The 22,494-nt window shown below is 47.9% G+C and overlaps 12 protein-coding genes across 13 annotated transcripts; 5 read left to right on the forward strand and 7 right to left on the reverse strand.

Moving 5' to 3' along the window:
- Window positions 1-189: 189 nt before the first annotated feature.
- Window positions 190-2,174, reverse strand: ONS95_008233 (uncharacterized protein). Of its 2 annotated transcripts, XM_058501782.1 has the most exons (4): window positions 1,847-2,174; window positions 1,292-1,797; window positions 569-1,238; window positions 190-515 (listed from the first exon to the last, which is right to left on the reverse strand). In XM_058501782.1, exons 1-4 carry the CDS (start codon window positions 1,980-1,982, stop codon window positions 349-351), a joined length of 1,479 nt encoding a protein of 492 aa, XP_058363104.1. In that variant the 5' UTR covers window positions 1,983-2,174; the 3' UTR covers window positions 190-348. The 2 variants fall into 2 exon arrangements, with proteins under 2 accessions (XP_058363104.1, XP_058363105.1); XM_058501783.1 differs by having other exon boundaries at window positions 1,292-2,174.
- A 247-nt stretch (window positions 2,175-2,421) lies between these two features.
- Window positions 2,422-3,967, reverse strand: ONS95_008234 (uncharacterized protein; the record flags this gene model as incomplete). Its single annotated transcript, XM_058501784.1, has 2 exons — window positions 2,422-2,705; window positions 2,854-3,967. 2 exons carry the CDS (start codon window positions 3,965-3,967, stop codon window positions 2,422-2,424), a joined length of 1,398 nt encoding a protein of 465 aa, XP_058363106.1.
- A 625-nt stretch (window positions 3,968-4,592) lies between these two features.
- Window positions 4,593-5,043, reverse strand: ONS95_008235 (uncharacterized protein; the record flags this gene model as incomplete). Its single annotated transcript, XM_058501785.1, has 2 exons — window positions 4,593-4,985; window positions 5,035-5,043. 2 exons carry the CDS (start codon window positions 5,041-5,043, stop codon window positions 4,593-4,595), a joined length of 402 nt encoding a protein of 133 aa, XP_058363107.1.
- A 550-nt stretch (window positions 5,044-5,593) lies between these two features.
- On the reverse strand, window positions 5,594-8,408 carry NOP14 (nucleolar complex protein 14; the record flags this gene model as incomplete). Its single annotated transcript, XM_058501786.1, has 3 exons — window positions 5,594-5,998; window positions 6,048-8,078; window positions 8,130-8,408. The coding sequence occupies 3 exons, from the start codon at window positions 8,406-8,408 to the stop codon at window positions 5,594-5,596; spliced, it is 2,715 nt and encodes a 904-aa protein (XP_058363108.1).
- Window positions 8,409-8,577: 169 nt separating this feature from the next.
- On the forward strand, window positions 8,578-10,520 carry ONS95_008237 (uncharacterized protein). Its single transcript, XM_058501787.1, has 2 exons — window positions 8,578-8,985; window positions 9,034-10,520. Exons 1-2 carry the CDS (start codon window positions 8,619-8,621, stop codon window positions 9,621-9,623), a joined length of 957 nt encoding a protein of 318 aa, XP_058363109.1. The 5' UTR covers window positions 8,578-8,618; the 3' UTR covers window positions 9,624-10,520.
- Window positions 10,521-10,685: 165 nt separating this feature from the next.
- Window positions 10,686-11,821, forward strand: ONS95_008238 (uncharacterized protein). The gene is made up of 2 exons (XM_058501788.1): window positions 10,686-11,261; window positions 11,411-11,821. Exons 1-2 carry the CDS (start codon window positions 10,930-10,932, stop codon window positions 11,547-11,549), a joined length of 471 nt encoding a protein of 156 aa, XP_058363110.1. The 5' UTR covers window positions 10,686-10,929; the 3' UTR covers window positions 11,550-11,821.
- Window positions 11,822-12,050: 229 nt separating this feature from the next.
- ONS95_008239 (uncharacterized protein) lies at window positions 12,051-13,259 on the forward strand (the record flags this gene model as incomplete). The annotated part of the gene is made up of 3 exons (XM_058501789.1): window positions 12,051-12,618; window positions 12,711-12,894; window positions 12,950-13,259. Exons 1-3 carry the CDS (start codon window positions 12,600-12,602, stop codon window positions 13,257-13,259), a joined length of 513 nt encoding a protein of 170 aa, XP_058363111.1. The 5' UTR covers window positions 12,051-12,599.
- A 239-nt stretch (window positions 13,260-13,498) lies between these two features.
- On the reverse strand, window positions 13,499-14,454 carry ONS95_008240 (uncharacterized protein; the record flags this gene model as incomplete). The annotated part of the gene is made up of 4 exons (XM_058501790.1): window positions 13,499-13,595; window positions 13,739-13,917; window positions 14,045-14,221; window positions 14,359-14,454. The coding sequence occupies 4 exons, from the start codon at window positions 14,452-14,454 to the stop codon at window positions 13,499-13,501; spliced, it is 549 nt and encodes a 182-aa protein (XP_058363112.1).
- A 760-nt stretch (window positions 14,455-15,214) lies between these two features.
- On the reverse strand, window positions 15,215-16,497 carry CCP1 (heme peroxidase; the record flags this gene model as incomplete). Its single annotated transcript, XM_058501791.1, has 3 exons — window positions 15,215-15,427; window positions 15,506-15,879; window positions 15,963-16,497. 3 exons carry the CDS (start codon window positions 16,495-16,497, stop codon window positions 15,215-15,217), a joined length of 1,122 nt encoding a protein of 373 aa, XP_058363113.1.
- A 1,392-nt stretch (window positions 16,498-17,889) lies between these two features.
- On the forward strand, window positions 17,890-18,497 carry RPL36 (60S ribosomal protein L36; the record flags this gene model as incomplete). Its single annotated transcript, XM_058501792.1, has 4 exons — window positions 17,890-17,946; window positions 18,088-18,188; window positions 18,282-18,363; window positions 18,417-18,497. The coding sequence occupies 4 exons, from the start codon at window positions 17,890-17,892 to the stop codon at window positions 18,495-18,497; spliced, it is 321 nt and encodes a 106-aa protein (XP_058363114.1).
- Window positions 18,498-19,168: 671 nt separating this feature from the next.
- Window positions 19,169-20,757, reverse strand: ONS95_008243 (uncharacterized protein; the record flags this gene model as incomplete). Its single annotated transcript, XM_058501793.1, has 2 exons — window positions 19,169-20,576; window positions 20,621-20,757. 2 exons carry the CDS (start codon window positions 20,755-20,757, stop codon window positions 19,169-19,171), a joined length of 1,545 nt encoding a protein of 514 aa, XP_058363115.1.
- Window positions 20,758-21,099: 342 nt separating this feature from the next.
- On the forward strand, window positions 21,100-22,475 carry PUP3 (proteasome core particle subunit beta 3). The gene is made up of 4 exons (XM_058501794.1): window positions 21,100-21,369; window positions 21,436-21,454; window positions 21,521-21,972; window positions 22,116-22,475. The coding sequence occupies exons 1-4, from the start codon at window positions 21,367-21,369 to the stop codon at window positions 22,257-22,259; spliced, it is 618 nt and encodes a 205-aa protein (XP_058363116.1). The 5' UTR covers window positions 21,100-21,366; the 3' UTR covers window positions 22,260-22,475.
- The last annotated feature ends 19 nt before the right edge of the window (window positions 22,476-22,494 follow it).

The raw sequence follows: 22,494 nt of genomic DNA on the forward strand, positions 1-22,494 counted from the left end.
AAAAGCTTATCACAAGCCATATTTCTTTTCGCGAAGCTTAGCTGAAAGCTTGATTACCAACATTTTATTCGACGTTGAGACTGTCATGCATTCATTGAGAGCAAAGTTTTGCAGTGTCTTGATATGACAATGTAGACAGCTGCAGTCGTCGTGTCTTGACAGAAGCTGTAGTGCACTCAAAGCCACTGATGATTGGTTATAGTACCCCTTGTTGGAGACTTTATGTGACAATTAACTGGATATCTACTGTCCTTTAATGTCTGGTAAAAATAGGCACATTCTGTCTTTTCGTTGCAACTCCGAGCATATTGCCCCCCATCACTTTCAAGCAATTCTTTGAGGCTATATCTATAACTTTGACTTCCTGGGAGTTTTACGTGCATAAGGATGCCTTGTATCGCTTCCTTTCTTTAGATAAACATCCGCCTCTGTGGTGTTCAGCATATCTGGACTGGCTTGCGACAGATCTGAAATCCCACAAAGGCGCATCGCTGTCTGCAGCTCATCTTTGATGACTGTAAATCAGATCAGATATGTCAACAATGATAACAGGGTTATTGAAACTTACTATTTACTGCATGTTCAACTCCTTCCTTCCCATAGCTCAAAGCATACATGAATGGTCTTCCCAATCCGACAGCTGTGGCTCCCAAACAAACGGCTTTGAGCACATCCGAACCTCTTCTTATCCCTCCATCAATCAAGATCTCCATCTTCTCGAAAACTTGCGGGCACTCCATATGCAGCTCCAAAAGCGTCAAAACAGACGGCGGTGCAGAATCGAGAGCTCGTCCTCCATGGTTACTCAAAACTAATCCTTGACACCCAATGTTCAAAGCATTCCTCGCATCTTTCGCCCTCTGAATGCCTTTCAGCAAAACGGGGAGATCGGTGTGCTTCCGTACCCAAGCAATATCATCCCAGCAGAATGTCGGATCGATAAAACTTCCTACGTTACGAGCGATTCCTGAGCTCTTCACGGCGCCTGATGCTGTGGTACCACTCAACCTACTTGTGTACGACGATTCTGACTTGGCTCTCTCGTCCGCTTCACGCTTAGAGACCACTGGCAGGTCGATGGTGATTAGGATTGCTTTCACGCCTAATTTGGTAACATATTTGATCAGCGCTTCGGTTTTGGCGCGGTCTTTGTTGATATAGAGCTGGAAGAAGAACGGGTAGCCAGTGGGTGCAGCACCCATGATCTCGTCTAAGGGATATGAAGCGGTCGTTGACACCTATAGACTACATTAATACCAGATTAAAGTCGCCCAGAACACAAAGTACATACGCATTGAATAATCCCTGTACTTGAAGCACCAGCAGCCAGCGCCAGTTCGCCATCCGGTCCAGCGGTCTTGGCCAGACCTGCTGGTGAGATGAATATCGGCAGCTCAGCATCACATCCTAGGATCTGAGATTTCGTGTTGACTTTCCCCACGTCCTGCAGTACTTGAGGTCGGAACCAAATTCGTTGCCACCAGTTCTTGTTAGCATCTCGTGTCAAGTTATCGTTTGATGCGCCCGAAATGAACGCCATGGACTTCTTGGAGAGAGCCGAAGCTGCGGCCTCTTCGAAATCGTTGAGATTGATAATATCCTCCAGCGGTGTCTTGTCAGATGTAGTAGATGACTTCTGAGCTGACTCTGGAGGAAACTTAAGCCACTCAAGAGTGACGGTAGCCTGGTCAAGGATTCCGATTATTTTGGAGGGTGAAAGCTCTTTCTTGATTGTATCAGGAGTGTGGACAGCGGAATACTCCTTCGTTGCATCATGCCCTGCATATCTGTAAATGACTATGATGATCAGTATAGTTTGAAATCCACGCTGGTGATTGGATTTTACTTTCGGCACCCCCTGGATGTTTGGGGGCGAAATCGGTCAAGTCGAAGACCTCTCCGTTTACGACTAACCAGCAGTCATTCGCTGTTCTGTGTGACAACATCTCCGAGCAAGATATTGCCCTTGATGGAGGCGCCATGGCAAGTAGTTTGCTGATAGTTAAGTATTACTTCAGATGCAACTCGTTCCTGGATTCTGGCGGAGGGTCTGAATGCGGCACAAATGAGACTCTCGAGGCATAAAATATCCATTCCACCGTCACCCAGGTACTTCACGACATCGTGGGGAACCAAAGCGTTATTGGCTTCTCACTGGGTCCACTCAATTGTCATGGGGTAACTTTCATGGTTGTACATGCTAATCTGACATAGGTTAGAGATGGCACCGGAGAGCTTTGTGATTTGTTTACTGGTTTTGGCGCGTCTCGCTTATTTGGCGAGGCCTTTCCCGTGCTATTGCCGTACACCCTCCGAGACCCCGCACTCCTTAACCCCACCAAAAGTTCACTGGTTTAATGTATGTGACAATGGATAAAAGTAACCTTGAACAAGATATTGTCCTTTTCATTCTCTCCAAGCTCAGAATCCAGCTTTCTTCTTTTCACCGCGCTGCAAAAATTCATGGTGCTCCAACTTTTCATAAAGTTCCTTTCGATTCTCTTCATTTGCTCCAGCCGCATCAGTGATTTTGATAGCAACCTCTAACTTTTCACCAATTTCTTCCAGTGTAAACCGTGCTGTTTCGGGCATATACCAGTAGATGGATGGCGAGTAGACCACCAACCACAGGATGAATAGCAGATAGAATTTCCAGCCCACTGCTGCAAAAGCAATCGGAGCTGACTGCACAACAATGAGAGTGCCTGCAAATTGAGCGAACAGGCTGAAGCCAATGCCGATAGTTCTCATCTTATGGAAAGATCTTGGAAACGTACAGATACATTGTTGTATCACAAAATGTGCCTTGAAAAGCCAAGTATAGGAATATTATGAGCACAGCGAAGCCGTTACCAACCTTAGTTTCTGTACCAGCATGTTGTGCAGTCAAAGCCGTTAGGATAGAAAGTGTGATAACTTGACCGCAGTTACCGGTGAGGTACATCCCGCGACGAGAATTGACTTTGTCGTGGAGCCACGCACCCAGCGGGTTATAGATCAGTGCCGCAGTCGTGATCCAGACTGCAGAGAGCAGAAGGGGGATTGCACCAGTTTGGCCGAGACCTTGGTATAACAGCACAGCATAGTTGTTGATGACCAAAACTCCTCCCATCTCTTGGCCAAACTGTATCAAGGATCCCACGATCACCCGCTTTCCATAGGAAGCTTTGGTGATTACAGACTTCAATACCGTGGTTCCGAGCTGTCTTGTACGGTCTTCCTCGAGCTTTATCTGTTGGGTCATTTGATGGAACTCTTCCTTGGCGAAACTGGAATGAGCGTGGATTCGCTGTAATATTGTCCATGCTTCCTCGGCTCTGTCATGCTTCAATAGCCATCTGACGCTCTCTAGAACCCAAGGAGAACCAAGAAGTAGGAGTAGTGGAGGAAGCAATTGTAAGCACAGAGGAAAGCGCCAGGCAAACGAAGGGTTAACGGGAGTTGCAAAGTAGCAACCATAACCAGCCCAGGATGCCATGAAGTAGCCAAGAACCAGGAAGATGGCATGGGCACCGACTTGTCGACCACGGGAGGCTGGAGCGCTCGACTCACTGAGATATAAAGGGATGCAGCTGACCAGCATTCCAATTGCCATTCCAGCGATGAAACGGCCAGCGTAGAACATGTCGATATTCGCAGCACCTCCCTGAAGAACACCTCCAAGAATCGCAATCAAAGCGCCGAGTTGAATGGTACGTAGTCGACCAAAATGTTCTGCAAGCCACATGAATAATAAACAAACAACGGCACCACCTGCGCTGTAAAGACCATTGACAGTGGCAATGACATGGATGGTGTGATCGTATCCTGGACGAGTTGGGTCTGGTGCAAGGTTCATGAAGCTGTAGAATCCGGGCTGTCCCAAGGTCGTAGCAATGATACTAGAAAAGTAGCCATAGGTGATGCTTCCAAGACTGACGAAAACATTGATTAGGAGGGCATATCTAGTGAGATCTCGAAGTGCCATGTTGCTGGTTGAAATTGTTGCGGTCTCGTTACGACACAGATTTCGAGGAGCGATTCCGTAGGCAGAGTGACCTTTATAAGTGTAACTTTAGGATCTGCATATCATTTGTAAACTGCGGGACTGGAGACCTGTAGAGTGGTATCATCTGCGGTGACACCGATTCCCCGTATCGCTGATCGGGATCCGCAACCAAGCCACGAACCTGAACTTAAACAAGTCCTAGCCAACGTGAGGAACCTAATCCCGCTGCAGATGCGTATTTCATCGTTGACCAGTCCACATTCCTATCACAAAGATCACCTTAGTGAAAGTCTGATCGAATTTGCCGAATCGGGATCTGGAGCAAAACCCTGCTTGACTCAGGGGCTGAGGGGAAGCAGATCGCTAAACCCCGCCCCCAGTTTCGCCAGATGTCAACAAACCAGGGTAAGTCAGCGTCTCGGTCCTGTGGGAGATAAGAATTGAAGATGCCTCTTGATTTTAGAGCGGTAATATACATTGAGCTAATGTTTCCAGTAGGGCTGCACTATGAAGTCAAGTAAATTCTCGAAATGCATGCTGACCACCGTCGCGCACTTGAACACACATGGCCATCGATTACATATTTTTGACTCTTAGAGAAATGTTACAGCTTAGACTTTCCGCTTGTACTACCACCAGCGCCTCGATCGTTATCCGTTGGCTCACTATCCGCTGTCTCAGCCTTTAAGCTGATCGGATCACCTAACTGGCTTGGATTCTCCTGCAACTTGTCCATAGCCCTCTGTCGGAGTGTCTTCTTCCCGTCTCGTCCATCCTGACCACCTTCTGTTGGTGCTGGTGCAACTTTTCTGACATTCTCCTTTGTTGCTTGGGAAGCGGACTTGGGCTCTGAAGAGGAAGCCCCATTGTCTTCAGAAGTTGGGGATGTTGACGACGTCTCTGCTTTTAGAGAAATGGGATCTCCGAGCTGAGACGGGTTTGATTTGTTGGTCTGTAAGGCTCGCTCGCGAAGAGTGGGTTCCAAGTTGTTTTTAGACTGATTGTCGTTAGTATCATAGTGATCAGGGGCGAACATGAATATTAACTGGTGACATGATTCTGATTATTTATAGACCGTATTGTGCTAAGCAGTAGAATAATTGATTAGATGCTTCTGTTTCGGATGGCGGGGATTGAGATTGACAACTCAATTTCACGAAAGAGATAAGGTGCTATCTGAGATTGTGTGATGAAAGGAAGATTGTTTTTGGGTTTCTATCCTTTTTACATATATTGAAGCAACATTTGTGTTTATATGTATGACGCGTTGAAAATTTGTTAGTTCGCCGAGGCAGTTGTCTTAGAGAAGTGTCGGGAGTAAGCGATGGCTTGTGATGTGGGCCAAGCGACTCTGGGCTTAAGCGACAAGTAAACATCTCTCGGGAGCCAGGGTTTGACTTCAGAGAAGGAAGTAAATACCACACCATGTTGGACAGCAGCATCTTCGCTTGAGACACAAAAATCGTGCAATAAAGAGCTTTATTATGTCGGGGCATTTGTCAGAGAGCTACCTTCAACTCTCTCCAATGGTATTCTTTGTCCAGCCAAACATCACTACTCCAAGCAATTATGCATCATACAATCATCAACTCACTTGTGGAGGTTTCACTTCTTAGACTTCTTCCTCCAAGCTTTCTCACGCTCGTATTCCTTTTTTTCGTGGCCCTCCTCTCCCTGGATCTCCGCCAGTAACCTCTTCTGTTTCTTCTCATAGGCCGCATCCCTCTCTTTCTTCTGCTTGAGACTCGAGCTCGCCAAAATTCTCGAATCCTTGCGCAATTCTCTAATCGCACCTTTGCGCTCACGTTTGTGCTCTTTCTTAAGCTTCGCCAATTCCGTACGCTCGCGGTCTGGGTCGTAATGACGTTCTGGATTGAAGTTGTCTTCAAATTTGGGAATGGATGTTTTGATGGCGAGAGGTTTGTGGTGGTGTAGTTCAAGAGGACGACGGGCAAGACGAGACTGATCGAGAAGAACAGTAAGCTTTTGGGAGACGGTGGTAAGGGTTTTCTAGGTTCGTTAGAGACGCTATCTTGAGGTCATTGGGGCTGTAACTTACTTGAGTGTTGCCGGAGAGCTTGGTCCGGCACTTTTTGGAGGCGAGATAGTGTGTGATTCTGAGGGCAGGCTCGAAGACTTCTATGAACGCAGCTTTGCCAGTCCATATCGTGGCTGCTACATTGACAAGACTCAAGTTGATATCTAGTACAGCGGCTTTGACAGTCTCTTTTTCATCTTCCGATAGTTCGTTCGTAGTACAATCATAGAACTTCAACCCTCTCCCTAATTGGGGGACTCTTTCGATTCGTAGCGAAGACTTCGGGTCATGATAAGGAAAGCTATCAGGTGTTCTTGACATCTTCGCAGGCGCCAAAGCACATAACGTGTTCTCGATGAAGTTCATCACCTCGGGGATATATCTCTTAGACAGTTCCTGATACTGGAGACAAAGGGTGCATAAATATGCTCCGGTTGCGTAGTCTGCTAGACTTTGGGGGATTTTGAGACCAAGGTATCGTGCCATCCCAAGGATTGCAGGAGTAGCAACTTGATGAAAGTGATCAGATGTTGGGAAAATCGTTCCAACTGCTGTGAGAATCACCAGGTCTCCAGGGGTAGGCGAAAGAGCTCGAGACGTGTTCCAGTCCTCAAGATGATGGCGGAAAGAATTTGCGATCTCGACCGGGAACATGTTTGCTAGAGAATGGATATGACGGATAATGGTCTCTAGCACAGAAAATGGAGGACGCTCTTCCTGGTTTGCAAGGTACGATATATGGTCCACCAGTGCTACCGCCAAGTTCCCAAGCTTCGATTTATTTTCACTCTTGAGCTTGGGATGGTAGAGGGCTCTTATTCGTTGTATGACGGTTGGGAGATCAAGGATATCAATTCCCTTTGTGATCTCAATAAGCTGTTCGTGTGATTCGGGGCATAAAAACTTGAATGCCAGATTTCCGTGTACTCCGTTCTGAGATGGTAGCTCAATCTCTTGTACAGGACCGTTCGCACTTGTCAAGAACTCTGGCCTTTTGGCCTCTTCTTCAGTCAGGAGTCCAGTGACGAATTCGTCGTCCTCCTCTTCCGCAAGTTCTTCAATCTCATCGTCTGAGTCTTCCTCCGAGTCGTCCTGCTCTGAGCCACTGGCAACTAAACCGTCGTCTATCAGGAAATCGTCCTCATCCTCAACTCCCAGATCAGCCATTGAAGGCCTGACCTTAATACCTGCTCCAAAACCAAACTCGTCATCTTCGTCCTCTTCTTCATCAGGTCCGTCCTCCGTTGTCTTTTGTTCATCGTCACTGACTTCTCCTCCCTGCATCCGGCGAAGTCTCTTTGCTTCTAGCTGTTGCAGTTTCCTCGCTCTCTCCTCTATCATCTCTTCTTCCGTCTTCGACTTCTCGGTAGGTTTCGCCCGGGCGTCTTGAGCTAACTGCCTCAGTCGGAGATCGTATTCTTTGTCGAATTTCACCTTTTCAGTCCCATTTAATAGTGCAACACGGTCTGGATTCATGCCAGGTACCGCTGCTGCAAGTACTGGAACAGGTTTACGACCAATGCCTCGGAGCAGATCATGAATGCTTGACATTTCCTTGTCTAACTCCTCCCGGACATCCTCATCATCATCCTTCGCGGCTTGTCGCTCATATTTGTGCAGCTTTGATTTTGCTATAAGTTCCTTCATAACTTCCTGCTTGGACTTCTTCCGCTCTGGACGATCCTCTCCATCTTCGTCTTCGTCCTCGTCTTCTTCGCCATCAACATCTGACCGCCTTCGTTTTAGTTGTCGCTCCTCATCCGAAGGATGGTCATCTGCGTCCGAAAGATCCAGATCGTCCTCCTCGAAGTCATCCTTTAAGGCAGGTCCGTCTAGAGATAGGGACTGGCCCATGTGCGTGAGTTCGCCTCCTTCATCGTCTTCTAAGTCAAATGCAGAGCTGTTTTTGTGCCGAACTTGCTTCTCTCTCGTGAAACGTTCTAACATTTTCTCTTCGGGGGCCATGCTAGGGTCATTTTCTCCAAATCGCTTATCCAGTATGCCACCAACTTTACGCCGAGTTTGTTGCTCTTCAATGTAAGCCTGCCGGCGCTGTGGACTTCGTTAGCAGTTTAATTAAGTGCGGTATAGCGAACAACTAACCAGTTCTTCATCACGACTTTTCTGCAGACCTGGTCTCCTGATAGCAGGCTTATGCGAATGTTCGGTGGTAACGTCAAATTTAGGCTTCTTCGAAGATGTAAAATCGAATGGGTTGAATTGCTCTCGAATGCCATTGAGGGTAACATTTCTCCCCACCTTCTTTTCCTTGTTGACGCCATTCTGCGCATTCTGCTTCTTCTGTTTTTTCGATTGCTGGGGGCCAGTAATACCCTGCTCTCGTAAAGAGGCTTTCAACCTCTTGAGCTGCGAAGGAGGCATTTTGTGGAGGATTGCGAAAAGGTGGTGACGGAAGATATATTTTTTTGATTGAAGAAATCAGTTATCGCGATAACCACCTAATGGAGTTTAGATAAGGCGGTCAGTTACGGCAATATTTGGCAAAGGTTCCTTGAACATTATCAGCCATCATCATCCTGCGCGAAACTCCGCAAGACTCCAGACTTTGTTGACACATGTAGTTTCATCGACATGGCGGCGACATCGCCATCCGGTAATGACCGGCTCTTCATTTTTGGTATGGGATGTGCGGCAGCCGCAGTGATGTGGGCAATGCGAGAGATGCTCATCTACTACCGCGACGAGGCTGCGATACCTCCCTCCGAAAACAAACCCCAGTACATAACGCAAGATGTGGAGGACTCTTTGAAACTTGGTACTTTGAACAAACTACTGGACAGTCCTAATTACTCTATACAAGAGACTACTGCGATCATCATCTGCGAGCGAGCTCTTCACGATCAAAACGCCATCGACGCTCTTCTATGGCACATCACTCGGCCGGAACACGAATCAAGAGAACAGGGTATTCGAGCTTTGACAATGATGATGAACAGCTGTATGTGAACTCATTATTACCTTAAACTTGGGTCTGACCTTTCACAAGCTACTGTGAAAATGATCAACCGACCAGAAGGATGGGCGGCGTTGGTCAAATGCCTCGAGTACTCGATTACAGACTACAAACATAATCTCTTCGACTCCGAATGGGACAATTGGCACTTACGAGACGTCGTCGAGCAAGGCTGTCTAATGGTACTGGTTCAGCTAACAGATAAATACGGACCATCTGGACTGGTCAAGTCACGATTTGTTGACCGGTGGCTTGCGAAAGAACCATGGTCTGAAGATGAAACGTACCGAACGATGAAGTTCGCAGACTCTTTGCACAACAAGAACCGACTGAGCGAGCTTACAATACCATTATTTCGAGATCATGCTGGTCGGAAGCAGTTGATCAAAGCAAAGCTTGTACCCCCCGAACTCGTCATGGGCCCGTATTCTAGGGATATTAAGATGATCAATGGGGAGAGCACAGCAGGAGAAGACTTTGATGGTATGTTTGTGGATAACAGACGAAGGCGAGATCAGAGTTCTGAGGATGACCATATCCGGCGTCGTCACCGTGAGGCTATGGTACTGAACGATGGCACAAGACCACTCGAGAGAGGCGACATAATTCAGCGAGAACGATGATGAGATATGCCAAGGAAAAGCATGATTATATTACAAAGAGGTTGTTTGCTATCCAGACAACTAGGAACGTGATGGGATTTCCGAATCTCTTGAAAAGATTGACCCGCAATGCGTCCGGAGCAGGCACCCTTCCCCAAAAGGCGAACTTCACGCACTGCGAAAGAACCGATTTCGCTGCTTATCATGCAGCGGGTACACACAGTATTGTCGGTGCAGGCTTACCGCCCAATTGCCACTCAACTGCCACTCAACTGCGTCACTTCCGAGGAATTAGAATGTTCTGAAATGGCAAATTGGAATTGAATGTCTATTTGGCCATCAATCAAACTTGGTAGCGAATGAGGAAGTTCACTTCGATCTGACTGTGTCTTCTTCCAGCTCTCAGCGGCACAGCAATGGTGCCATGTCTGTTGGCTGCAGGTACGGTGTAAGGGTATTAGATTACTCCCCGAACCATCAAAGTTTAGTCGGAAGTTTGCCATCAAATCTGCTTTGTTACATTTTCCGATCTGCTATTTGAGTCTGGTGTAACACTTTATTTCGGACGCCCCCGGCATTGTATACCGTAACGCTCGTATTGAGCGGGTGGATTCATCCCCATAGACTGATTTTTTGATTATCACGGATGATTCTTCAATTTGTCCACTCATCATCGCCTCCCTCAGGTAAGACCTTGCTATGCCAGCCTGAGCCGGGCCTTTTCCGGCTTGCGGCATTTACGTGGCTCTGTGAGTTGTAGGAGGAACTTCGCGTCAAATCACTCGAACCGTTAGATGTATCAATAGAGGCCAGCACTTTAGTGGTAAATGCTAATATCGCATATCTTGCGGCCTTCTCCAACACCTACCATCTTTCCAGTCGTTTCTGCTCTTTGGTGGGGTGTTTCTCACGTTGTCCACAATGTAGTGCTATACTTTTTCAGGTATTTATTTGAGTTTGCTAGATTGCTGTGCCTCAACTAGATTGAATGCTACCCAGTGGTAATGCACTTCACTCTGTGGTACCGGCTTTCTCTATATTGCCTGCTGCTTACTGCTTACCCTTAGCTGTAGTTCGCTTGTTGAAAGTGGCATCGGTGAGAAGCTGAAGTCGCATGTATGGCCAAAGCCACTCATCGGATGAGAAGAAGATGCCATGACCCATGGCCCTGAGCATGTAGAGAAGTTTTACTATAAGTATACCTCCTCAACCCAGATATATAATGCTCTCTGCCTGTTCGACTCACTCACCTTGTTGCACTTGCCTTGGACGCTATACATACATCTCATAAACTCATCCGTAGTTACATTAACACTAAATCACTACAATGCTTACTTCCTCGCTTGTCATCTTGGCTCTATCAGCCTTCTCAACTGCCCTCCCAACGACACTCGAGAAGAAAGATACCGCTTGCTCAACTCCAAAATCTTTCACAATCTCGCGTTTCTCCAAATTCACACCAGCAGCTTCCAATCCACATCCAGCACAACTTTCCTTCAGCTATGGCGACGATGGTGCCACTGTGAGCCAAACGAGCTGCCTATTGACTGGGGCTACCTCGACATCTAGCACGCCTGTTGCCTGCGCAAATCCTGATGTCAGCTTTCTGTTCGAAAACAATCAATTGACTATTTTTGAGAACTATACGCCTTGTGATTCGTAAGTCCATCGATCTTCTCTGACCTGTAGACCTATGGAAATTTTCTTGCTTTGGCCGAGAAATACACGAGCAGGGAAAGGAAAAGTTCGCTGATACACCTGAGATTTCGCAACAATCATCGAGTCAAGTTGCTAACTGAAGTTAATAGAACCACAAAGGCTAAAGTTCAAGGAACAATCTACGTCGCTACGTACTGCTATCCTAGTCCTCCACAAGTTCCGCTTGGCGAGGGAACGACATGCCAGACCCCCAGTACCTCGCTTGGTGGCAGTTTGGCAGCGGCTTAATCAAAATCTCAAGGAAGACTTTTGTTCCGTGAAGTCTTCGTTTGGTGATGAGAAAGAGATGGCAATGTGTGAATCTGTTCTAGACTTTTGAACAAACGTACGATGATGATCGATTTTGGGTTTGATGTTTAATCTAGATTGCATTAGGTATCAGAGAAGACAGTTGAACAATATAAGATGGGATTAGTAAAACAAAACGTTCCCTCGAATATGCCATCATTTAGATGTGTCTGGTCAGCTCAGCCAACAGTACCTGTCACTCATCCACCCCCTTCCCATTCTGCATTTAGCAAGTAAATTCCAAGAAATCTGAGCAAGCCGATACACTTAGATCGGACTCTAGACCTATATGCAGAATACAAATGTTAGCCGGGCGTCAAAACTAATACTACCTTGCCAAGCGAAGGTCCGGATTGTCTCATTATCCGTCAGCTTGTCTGAGCGCACCATTCCAGCAGTGAAATACTCAGCGAGGCTGGGCGATTTGCCCAGCTCCAGGTCCAGAAGGTTTCTTTTTGTACGCATGCTAAGTTGTGCAACGGGAAGATACATTGAGTGTGACGCCCGCCTCATAAGTCAAGGCTCTGTATCGGGAGACATCATTATCGAGATATGAAATCGGAGCCACTTCCTGTCGCAGAGACATCAAAGCTCCGAGACTAGACTACGAGATTGTATCATCTCGAATCCGGAATGTTTCTCAAGATATCAAGGATTTTTGACGCCTTCTGGGTATTGAGCAGCAAGGCTGTGCCAAAATTGTTTGTTGATCAGGTTACATACAGGGCGCTTGGTGCAACAGCATGACGTGGTTGAACGCCCTGCTCCTGCTACTCGCAACTCATCCTCAAAGTAGAGAGAGTACTGACAAGGCTGTCCATTCTTATTGAAATATTACATCGTCTCTCTGTCATGCTGCTACGTTTAGCTGCGACGTTTGCTCTGGACTATTTGACAGTCCGGATTCGGATATTCTGCGTGAGCAATTACCAGTTCTTATGATTGTGTTCGGTTCAGAATATTTGAATGATTTGATTTGACCGGTGGAAAATGGGAGACTACGAAGACTGTGCGTCAACACCGTCCTGCTCCTCACATTCCCTCCAGCCTTGTCATCAAAAATTCGCAAACTCCTAACTTCCTGGTCCTAACATCTGCCAGACTACTCATCCTCATCCAGCTCCTCAAGCAGCAGAAGCTCGGAACCATTCCCAGACACCCAATGCCGTGGCGAGCTCTACCACGGCAAAGTGTTCCAAATATCAACCTGTGAGAATCCGAATTTCACGACCACGACGGTTGACGGAAGATGTTACAACTGCGGAGGCATGGGCCAACTAGAACTGTATGTAGCACTCAAGTTCGCATTTGCTCGAGATGGTAGTTCCTAACAGACGTAGGGAGAGACTGAAATTGTATCATAAGAGCAAGGCTCGACAAGCTGGCTACAGATGCTGTGATTCCCAAGACATGGGGGCTCGAGACACGGGACACAGCAAGAGATATGGTGGAAGCCAAAGGAGTGGATGTGACCCTCGCCCTGCTCAACGAGAAGATATGCGCATGAGTAGCTCTGATGAAGGAGATAGGGGGTATTCTATGCAGAGAGCTTCGTGTTGTAGGAGTCCGAATTTCTCCACTACTACTCGCGATGGGACGTGTTATAATTGCGGGAGGTTTCCTGATGGGAGGAGGAGTTGGTACAGATAAACATTCAATATGAGGAAGAAAAGAAGCTGGGGAATGTTTTACGGAGGAAGCAGGAAACGGCAAGTGGATGTCAAAGCAAGACGTTTGATTGGTGCATGGCATGGTCTGTTTGTGACAAGTCTAATATAAGCTTCGTATCCACGAAGAGGGCGGTGAGCTACTGCTTAAAACTTGAAAGTTGAAGCGTTTACCTTTTAATTTCCAAGAGCGAGGCGAGGCTTCTGAGAAGTTCCAATGTCTCAGCCTCTCACCATCTCACCCTTCTCCTGCATCTCGTTCAAGACTCGGTCTGCAACCCGGAATGCTTCCATACCAGATGGCAGACCACAGTAAGCACTGGGTGGACTTTGTTAGCCTCATTTCTTGACTGCTTGTCCATCTCGCAGTAGCTCTCCACTCTCCTCTCTCAAGCCGCTCCAGCTGTCGGCTACATATGGAAATGGCAGGTAAAATAAATGAAAGGCAGAAATTATACATACCTAGCCTGTAATAGTGCCTCCCTAATCTCAACCTCACTACATCCATTCCTGACAGCTCCCCGAACATGCGTACCGAGTTCAGTCCATTTACTCATCGCTGTGAGCATAACGAGGTTCAGCAAACTCCGATCTCGGTGCGAAAGACCCGGTCGAGTCCATATTGTTCCCCATGCTGATTCCTATTGCACTGTTACTACCATTCTTCATATTTTTGCAGAACAATAAAGGTAATGACCTCGATAATGAGGTGGACAAGGGGAAAAGGAACTATTATTGTATGGAAAGAAATAGAACTATTGAACTCACAGTAGCAAACTGTTGCAGTGGCCTCATGAAATCTCCACTGCCCTTTTCGAGAGCGTTGGCCACATAATCCTCACCGACGACTTTCTTCCTCATTTCAAGGCCTGCTTCGTACAGGGTTTGGTGAACAGAAGTATCCATATTGTTTTTGGAAATAGGGACTGAGGAGTCATCCGTGTTCTATTTTCATAATGAGTACATGGAGGAGACAGGGGCGAGCGAAATGAAGATGGATGGGATAGGTCGATGGATTTGGACTAGAATGTACAGAAATATGATGGTCAAGAGTAGTAACAGAAGGTAAGAGACAGACATACTGTAGGACGGAATTGTTCTGTCCCTTTTGGGTAGAGTTGGGGTGCTCCAGAAGTAGGACCGTAAGCCTCGCCTGCTGGATTGCGTGGGAGTGCCATGCTTCAGGATGTATTGATCGTTCAGTGTACCTTTTGTTCCCGCCTGCTCTCGAGCTCCTTTAACAGGTCGAGAGCCAGTTTAGTAAAGTAATGTCTTTCAATAATGAGATGTAAGATAAAAAGTTGAGCGAACGAGAGCAGGTGACGGAAATTGTGCTTGCAGCTGGAAAGGATGAATGTTTATCCACCAACTCACAAGTCCAGAAGGAGGATGTTGTTGTTACAGCAAGGGTTGACGAGACCTGATGAGGTGGCGCCACGCCGTTTGGGTGCGGGGTAGCGCCTCCCTACCCCGGATTCCGGCCAACGAGAACAAGGCACTGATCCTGGAAAGGCTCCAGGTTTGCTTGGTGATGCAAGCTAGAGACGAAGGTGGACCTTATTTGGACGTCCTTGTCTTTTTCTCTTCCTTCTTTTTTTCTTCTTCCTTATCCTCATTGCTTCTCAAGGTCCCAAACCTTTGGCTTGCCGTACGGACATTCATGGACGATGATCTATTGATGGAAGGTCTTCAAGATGAGGGAAGAGACGAGATGATGTCACTGATGTTGTAAATGAGACCGTAAGTGTGGAATGGGGGATATGTTGCATTCCAAGTCTATGATTGATCGCGGTCTATGATTGCTATCTTACAAAACAAATCGACACATACAAAACAGCAAGTACTCTACGCTCTATCCTCTCTATCATCACAGGAACTCCAATTCTATCCCTCTATCTATCTATCTGTCTATCCATCTACCGGGTATCATCGGACTCTCTAAGCGTTGGTAGGCTTGAAGACATACTTCTCAGCATTCTCCGCGAAAGGAACACCGAGCTCGAAGAGCTTGGTGATAACTGCAGAGAAGTCCTTGAAGAAGAGATCGTTGTCCTTGGCGTACTTCTCGACCCATTGCTTGAAAGACTTGTCGGATACGAGTGCGACGTCGGTTGGAAGCATCATGAGGGTCTTGGTTGTCTTATCCTCGAGCTGTGTTTCCTTTCGTCAGCCATGTTCTTTCTTGCGTTCTTCTCTTGCTGGAGACTGAGAGGAAAAGAGTGTGCTTACCTGCTTAGGACCATTCCACTTCTTCCATTGCCACTTCTCATTCAAAAGAAGGGTGTAGTAAGCGTTCGTCACAATCGTTGGAGAGAAAGTCCATGGTCCAGTGAAACCACTGCGATCGGTGTGGCAGCGTCCAAGAGCATGAGCTCCGCTCAACGCAACGATCTCCTGGTCATTGAAGCCCATTCGGCCGAAGATGTCGCGCAAGTGCTTGTTGCCCTGGGTAGCATCTGGGAGACGTCCATCAGGTGTGCAAGCTGCGATGTCCTTGTCAGAGCGACCTGGTCGGTATGGGATGGCTGGGCCTTGCATCTCCTGGATAGCGCAGACACCGGAAAGGATCCAGAGATCGGAGTAGGAGATCCATGGGAACTTCTCTGTAGCGGCTGTCAGCGATGTTCTCGTTCGGAGCGATCCGTATCATCCAAGAGATGGAGATGTGTATCTTTTCTCCACTTACGCTTCACCGGCTCCAAAAAGTCTCTCGCGGCCTTCAATCCAGCATTGGCACCATGGTCGCCCTCAGGAGCAAATCTCATAGTCGCACCATTCGACCCTCCAGTTCCAGTCTCCTTATCATAAGTTCCACTGGCATGCCACGCCAACCGCACCAGAACTGGGCCATACGACCCATCATCATAATCATCCTTCTCCTCCAACCGAGCCGCGATCTCGTTATACACCTTCTGGTAATCCTCGAACTTGGGCGTGATGAGGCCCTTGGTCTCGCCCGAGGATCCGGACAGCAGACTGCCATTGCCTTGGCTATAGTAGTAGTAGCCTGCTCCCCCTGCAACGGCGAGAGCTCCTACGCCGATAAGGAGGCCGGAGGAAGAAGACTTTGTGGCACCGGAGGAGGCATAGCTGCGGTGGGATTGCTGGCGGAAAGTTTGGCGGGGGAGAGTGAATGCTGAGGTTCGTGCTGTGGTCTTAAAGGCTGATGCTGAGGGGGCTTTGAATGCTGCACGAGCGACGTTGCGTGCTGCGGAGGCCATGGTGGCGTGGTGTTGTGTGGTGTGGAGTTTGTGAAGCTATAAAATTTAGGTACGACTGATAAGGTCAAATTGTAGCAGCTATGTAGCTGAAGGGAGCAAGAAACAATCAGTCAAGCTGTGTGAATATGAAAGAGGCAAAGGAGGGTTCGAAGAAGAGTGGGAAAGGGAAGCAGAGCAAAGCAAAGCACACGAAAGATAGCGAAAGACTAATTGTTCCTCGGGATTCTAAAACAGCTCAACACCTGCCTGTCGCCAGAAGCCGAGCTGGCAGGAAGCTACGCAAGTCTCCGATACCCACCTCGCTGATTGAGATCCTTCTCACAGGCAAAAACATAAAAAGTCCACCCCACTAAACGCGAGCACGTCCTCATTTCAAACCAATCATATTCGCGACGAAAGAGGTGACCAGAGTTGAGATTTGTAAGTGGAGCTTCTGGATCGTCTATTCAAGGTTCGATTCTGAGCATGAGTAATAATGGATCCCTGTATATTCGACTCGAGTCGTGTACTGTACCTCCGTAGATATTCACCTGGAAAAGGTAGTCCAACCCGAGAATTTTCGTGCGGCCAGGTACAAGTGCAAGGCTGAATAAATTTGTTTGGAATGCGGGACTTTCGAGAGAAGGCTGCGCTCCGATCTGAACTCCGAGGAAAAAGAAATGGATCTAGTTTGTCAGCTGCGAATTGGGTGGTTCTGATTGGCTTGGAAGAACAATTGACAGACGCCTCTCGTGGGGGAGTATGGTTCGAAGTTCTACGTTGAGTGTATGGAACATTGAGACCTGTTAGACGGTAGGTAGGAATAGTACGACATGGATCGTCAGTTCGATGAACTGCATAGTGGTTGCAAAATTGGACAAGGATGAGGATGTTTGGCCGGGACTTCACCTGCTGGTGATAGGCTTAAAACCATTTTTTACCTTCCTGACCATCGCACAGATTAGGTAGCGAGCGAGAAGGAAGATATATTATGGAAGGAAGTAGGCTACGCAGAGTTGACTTCACAGTCGTGCCGATTAGGTGAGTGTGCATTCAACAATACCTGAGAGAATCCAGACTGTGTTCACCACCCACAAGATTACGCAGAAAGAGGCACAATTACTGCCTTAGGCCATACAGGCGCTCACCCATTGGGATGAATGGAAACTAATGACTAGATTTTCTGCAGATGGTTTCAAAAAATGCCACCAAGAAGTAATAATAATAATACGTAAGAAGTTAGAGATCCTCCCCTCAAGGACGGTCGCGCAAATGACCCACTTTCGCTTACTAGCCCATCCACCACGTGACCACACAGTCCACTCGCTTTGAATCTCCAAAACCTTTCCCCTCGCGAACTTTTTCTAGAGACATCGACAACCCACGACAACGCCATCGCCGACCACAGCAGCAATGGCATCCACCAAGACCGAGCGCAGCGGCATCGCCGTCGGCCCAAACAAGGGACACGTATGAAATTCCCCAAAATCAAAACCACACTCCAGCCCGTCTCACCTCTTGGAGGATCTCAATCTTGTTACTGCTCCTCGAGAGTGAGACGATTGAAGATGGACATAACGGGCTAACGCTTTCTTTCTTGCGGGAATATAGAAAACAGAGGCACGCGTTGTCAAGCCCCGTATCAGCAGATCCAAGGGAAAGGCCAGCAAGCGCACCCAATTCGTTCGCGAGATTGTTAAGGAGGTTTCTGGGTATGTTCAGCCCCCCTGCGCATTTTGCGCATTCTTCGCATTCTTCTTGAAGAGGCAAACGAAGAGATCAAGAGGCTAACGGATATCTCGCAGACTCGCACCATACGAGCGTCGTGTTATCGAACTCCTCCGTAACTCCAAGGACAAGCGTGCCCGTAAGCTCGCAAAGAAGAGAGTACATCATCCCTCCCCTCGAACATCACACACATATATCTAACCACTCCACAGCTCGGTACTTTCGGACGTGCCAAGGCGAAGGTTGAGGAGCTCACCAACGTCATTGCTGAGTCGAGAAGAGCTGGTCACTAAGCGTCTCGCCCTCTTTCTCACACCGCACCATACCCTCTCGGGCATATCGCACGCATACCATTGATCGATCGACCCCATCTTCATTTACGATTTGAGATTTCCCGCACGGCGTGCATGGGTGGAGGAATGCTGGATGGTCTGGTTGGCGTTGTATGAATGAATGCTAAGGGTTTGCTGGAACAGGATTTGCATGGGAAAGCTATTTTCTCGGCGATCCTGGAACGGATGCAAAAATGAAATAAAATATATTCTGCAACTCCATCAAGAATTTTGGAACAAATTTGCCTCTGATTTTAGCGCTAATCACTTTATCTACTTTGGTGCGCTTTAAACAGAAATCGCATCTCATGCTGACAGAACATTTTCCATCCTCACTCTACACAATTCTATCCCCATGCTCCTCGTTAAGCATGCCAAACGATCTATTGCATTGATAATTACAGCACATAAAACTGTCTCGTTGTCCTCCTACGCCGAAGCGCTCTATGCCCACAAGAGCATGCACAACATCCTGATTTCCCAAGCAGAAATAACTCCTCGCTATGTAAACCCCAATGCCCAGAAAATGCCATGACCACTAGCAACCTAACCATCATCTCATGTCGTATCTCATAAACCTCCACTCCAAATCCAGTCCAAGACTTTCTCATTTCACTTCCCTCCCCTCCCCATCACTTCTTGCCTAGTCCCTTAAACCACTTGGGAACACCACCCTTACTCTTTCCACCACCCGGAACCTCCTTCCCCTTGCCCTTATCAACACTTGCCTCTCCAGCTGCGACTCCGGCCTCTTCCTTAGGATCATCCTTCGGCGGCTCCAAAACAGGAATCTCCTTCGCAGCTTGCACATACTGCGATTTCAGCACTGGCTTCTTCCTCGCTTCCTCACTGGCAGCATCCTCCCAGACAAAATCAACCAGAACCCTGTCCTCAAATCCCAAATCCTTAATCAGCTTCATGTCACTCCTTGGGACAGCTTGCGGACCTGGATTCTTGTAAACGAGCTTGAATGGTTGAGTTTCGGCAGCTATCAAAGCTGTGACAAAGGCGTAGAGACTGTTTCCTGTTTCGTCGGCTGTGAAGGTAGCTACTGTGCTCTGTTGATCTGGGAAGCGGATTTTGATGGTGACTTTGGTTTTCTTAGCCAGTTTCAAGGCCTTTTCCTGCTCGAGACGCTCTTGTTCTTCATATGAGACGAGGCGCTTGTTGACTGAGCTCTCCTTGAGACGGGTTTGGTGGAGTTTAGCATGAGCGACTGTGGGTTCGTAGTCATCTTCGTTATCTGGGCGAAGAGCGGCTTTGGGTGTTGAGTCTGAAGGGGCAGCGTAGACTTCAATTGGGCGTTGATCGGGTCCTAGTATTTGGGATTCTGGTGACGATTGGGAGGGAGCAGGTCGTTTGGACGGAGTTAGAGGTGCTGGTTGTGTACCTTCACTGGTTGGTACTGGATCCGAGGAAGTCGGAACTTCCTGACCATCTGTGTTTGCCATATCGACATCCTCAGGCTCGTTAGATGGAAGCTTTGCAACGGCATCCGTGACAGTCTGAAGCTCCTCTTTGGGCTCTTTGGCGACTTCACTACCAGGCGCAGCCTCCTCCTTGAAGTACTGTCCGATCTCCTTCATCGCCTCCTCCAGCGGTTGATCCGTTGCCTTAAAGCCTAGTCTGATAGCCACGCTTCCCTGGTTGAAGCCCAGCTGTGCCAAATTCTTCTGTAAGCCTCCGAAGTCAGAGAAGTCCCGTCCCATTATGTTCAACGTAGGCATCTCGTAGAATATCCGACCTGCGCCTGAAGCTCCACCATTCTCAATCTGCGTTATACCCCGCGCAGTGAAGTTTAGGTTCTGGCCCAAGTCTTTGGATTCGAATTTCCGCAAGATGAGCCATAGTGTAGTGTCACTAGGGAACTTGTCTATTAATCGTCCACCAGGTATAGATCCTGCCACTGATTCTGGTAACTGGAGAGCTACAGATACGACGGAGGGAGAGCGGGAGGCAATGACGAGCTCAAGCTTTGCGCCGGGGACGAGGCCTGTTTGTCTGTATGGGCTGGACAGTTCGACGAGCTTGTTGTTATGTCTTGGTTTGTTAGAACGTTACTACTTCGTGAGAGGACAACTTACTTGAGACCGTAGTTGCTAGATTTGAGATTCAACTTCTTGCAGGCTTGCTCCAGCACATCTGTCATATATGTTCCTGGGTTGACCTTGATCACCGCACGCCTAAAGGAGCTGTCGAGAACTACGACGTTCGACGCCATGGCTCCTAGTTCTATGCTGGAAATCGCAAAGTAGTTTGGAAGTTTTGGATCGCTGGTGCAAGAACAGGTGCTGAGTTCAAATTACTCGTCGGGTTAACCTGATATGATGCCTGCAACAAATACAGGCTCCGGAAGCGTACGTGGTTGAACGTTTCTCTAGGCTTCTCGAATCTTGGTAAGAGACAAGCGGGCGTGGCGGGGTGTTTTGTTTGTCCAGTTTGGAGCTTTTCCCAAAACACAGGCGTGGTGAATCTGCCTTGAAAGCTCCAAAATACTTCGAATGAATAATCGACAATCTTGGCCCGAATTTCCGAGAAATATGGCAATCCGATCGTTGCTTTGGCGGGGTTGTATGTGAGAAGGTCAAGATTAGGAGCTCGCATGCATCTGGTGCCTGGATGCGGCAGAACTTCGGAACATTATTGTTCCAGCTGTTGAAGCTCGACAGACGCGCAGCCGTGTCTACCTGCCCTTGTCAATCAATCAACGTCCACATTCAAACCGCCAGCCTCACTTTCTCCTCAACTCAACCACGAAGCTTTCACAACACACAAGAGAGCTGTCTAATACTGCTACACCTGAAGATACCCTTGATAGAAATCACTGAAAATGGTAGGTGTTAATCTCTAATTCTAAGCCTCAAACTGGACGAGCAGCATAGCTAACAAGTCACTACAGAGCTCCCCCTTCTCCATCAGTACGTGCATAGTGCAATACAGAAGCCTCTATACAAAGGACAAGCAAATCTAACTCATATCTGCAGATGGCGGCGCCTGCGTAGCAATGGTTGGCAAGGACTGCGTAGCCATCGCATGCGATCTCCGACTCGGTCTCCAAGCTCTCACCATCTCCAACAACTTCCCCAAGATCTTCTCCTACGGTGACGTCTACCTTGGTCTCACCGGTCTCGCCACCGACGTCTCTACAGTCTCCGACCTCCTCCGCTACAAAGTTAACATGTACCGTCTCCGCGAGGAGCGCAACATCTCGCCATCGACTATGGCAAACCTGGTGTCCAGCAGCCTGTACGAGAAGCGTTTTGGTCCGTACTTTATTGCTCCGATTTTGGCGGGGATCGATCAGAAGAGTGGGAAGCCGTTTATTTGTGGGTTCGATAGTATTGGGTGCATTGATTTCGCGAAGGACTTTATTGTTTGTGGGACGGCGAATGATCAGTTGTTTGGTACTTGTGAGGGTCTTTGGGAGCCGGACTTGGTAAGCATCTGATACATTTCCTCCATGTTTATTACTATTTGGATGGACTCCCGGCTAGAGAAGCGTAAAGAGCAGATTCTGGGAGTGTAGATGGCTATTTGGAGGATTGAACCATGGCAATAAGCTAACAACCCATCCCATAGGCACCAGAAGATCTCTTCGAGACCATCTCGCAAGCCCTACTCAACGCCGTCGACAGAGATGCTCTTTCCGGTTGGGGTGCACACGTCTACATCATCGAGAAGGACAAGGTCACCAAGCGGTTATTGAAGGGTAGACAGGATTAGACGATTGACAGAAAACGAAGTTGGCGTTTCCTTCATGGATGGATGGATGGCATGGGCGTTGGAGATATCAGAGAGATAGCGAGTCAAGTTTTAGTCTGCGAGGGCTGGCTTCGACCTTCTCCTATGTACACTAGATCGGGTACGATACGATATTTGCATGCATGCATGGCATTGCGGTGCGGCTCATGAGAGCAGAGCAAAATGATATGACTTGATACACTACTAAATTTGTCCT

The sequence above is a fragment of the Cadophora gregata genome (genome assembly GCF_030347475.1).
Source record: "Cadophora gregata isolate MNR1 chromosome Unknown scaffold_2, whole genome shotgun sequence".
Classification (NCBI taxonomy): domain Eukaryota; kingdom Fungi; phylum Ascomycota; class Leotiomycetes; order Helotiales; family Ploettnerulaceae; genus Cadophora; species Cadophora gregata.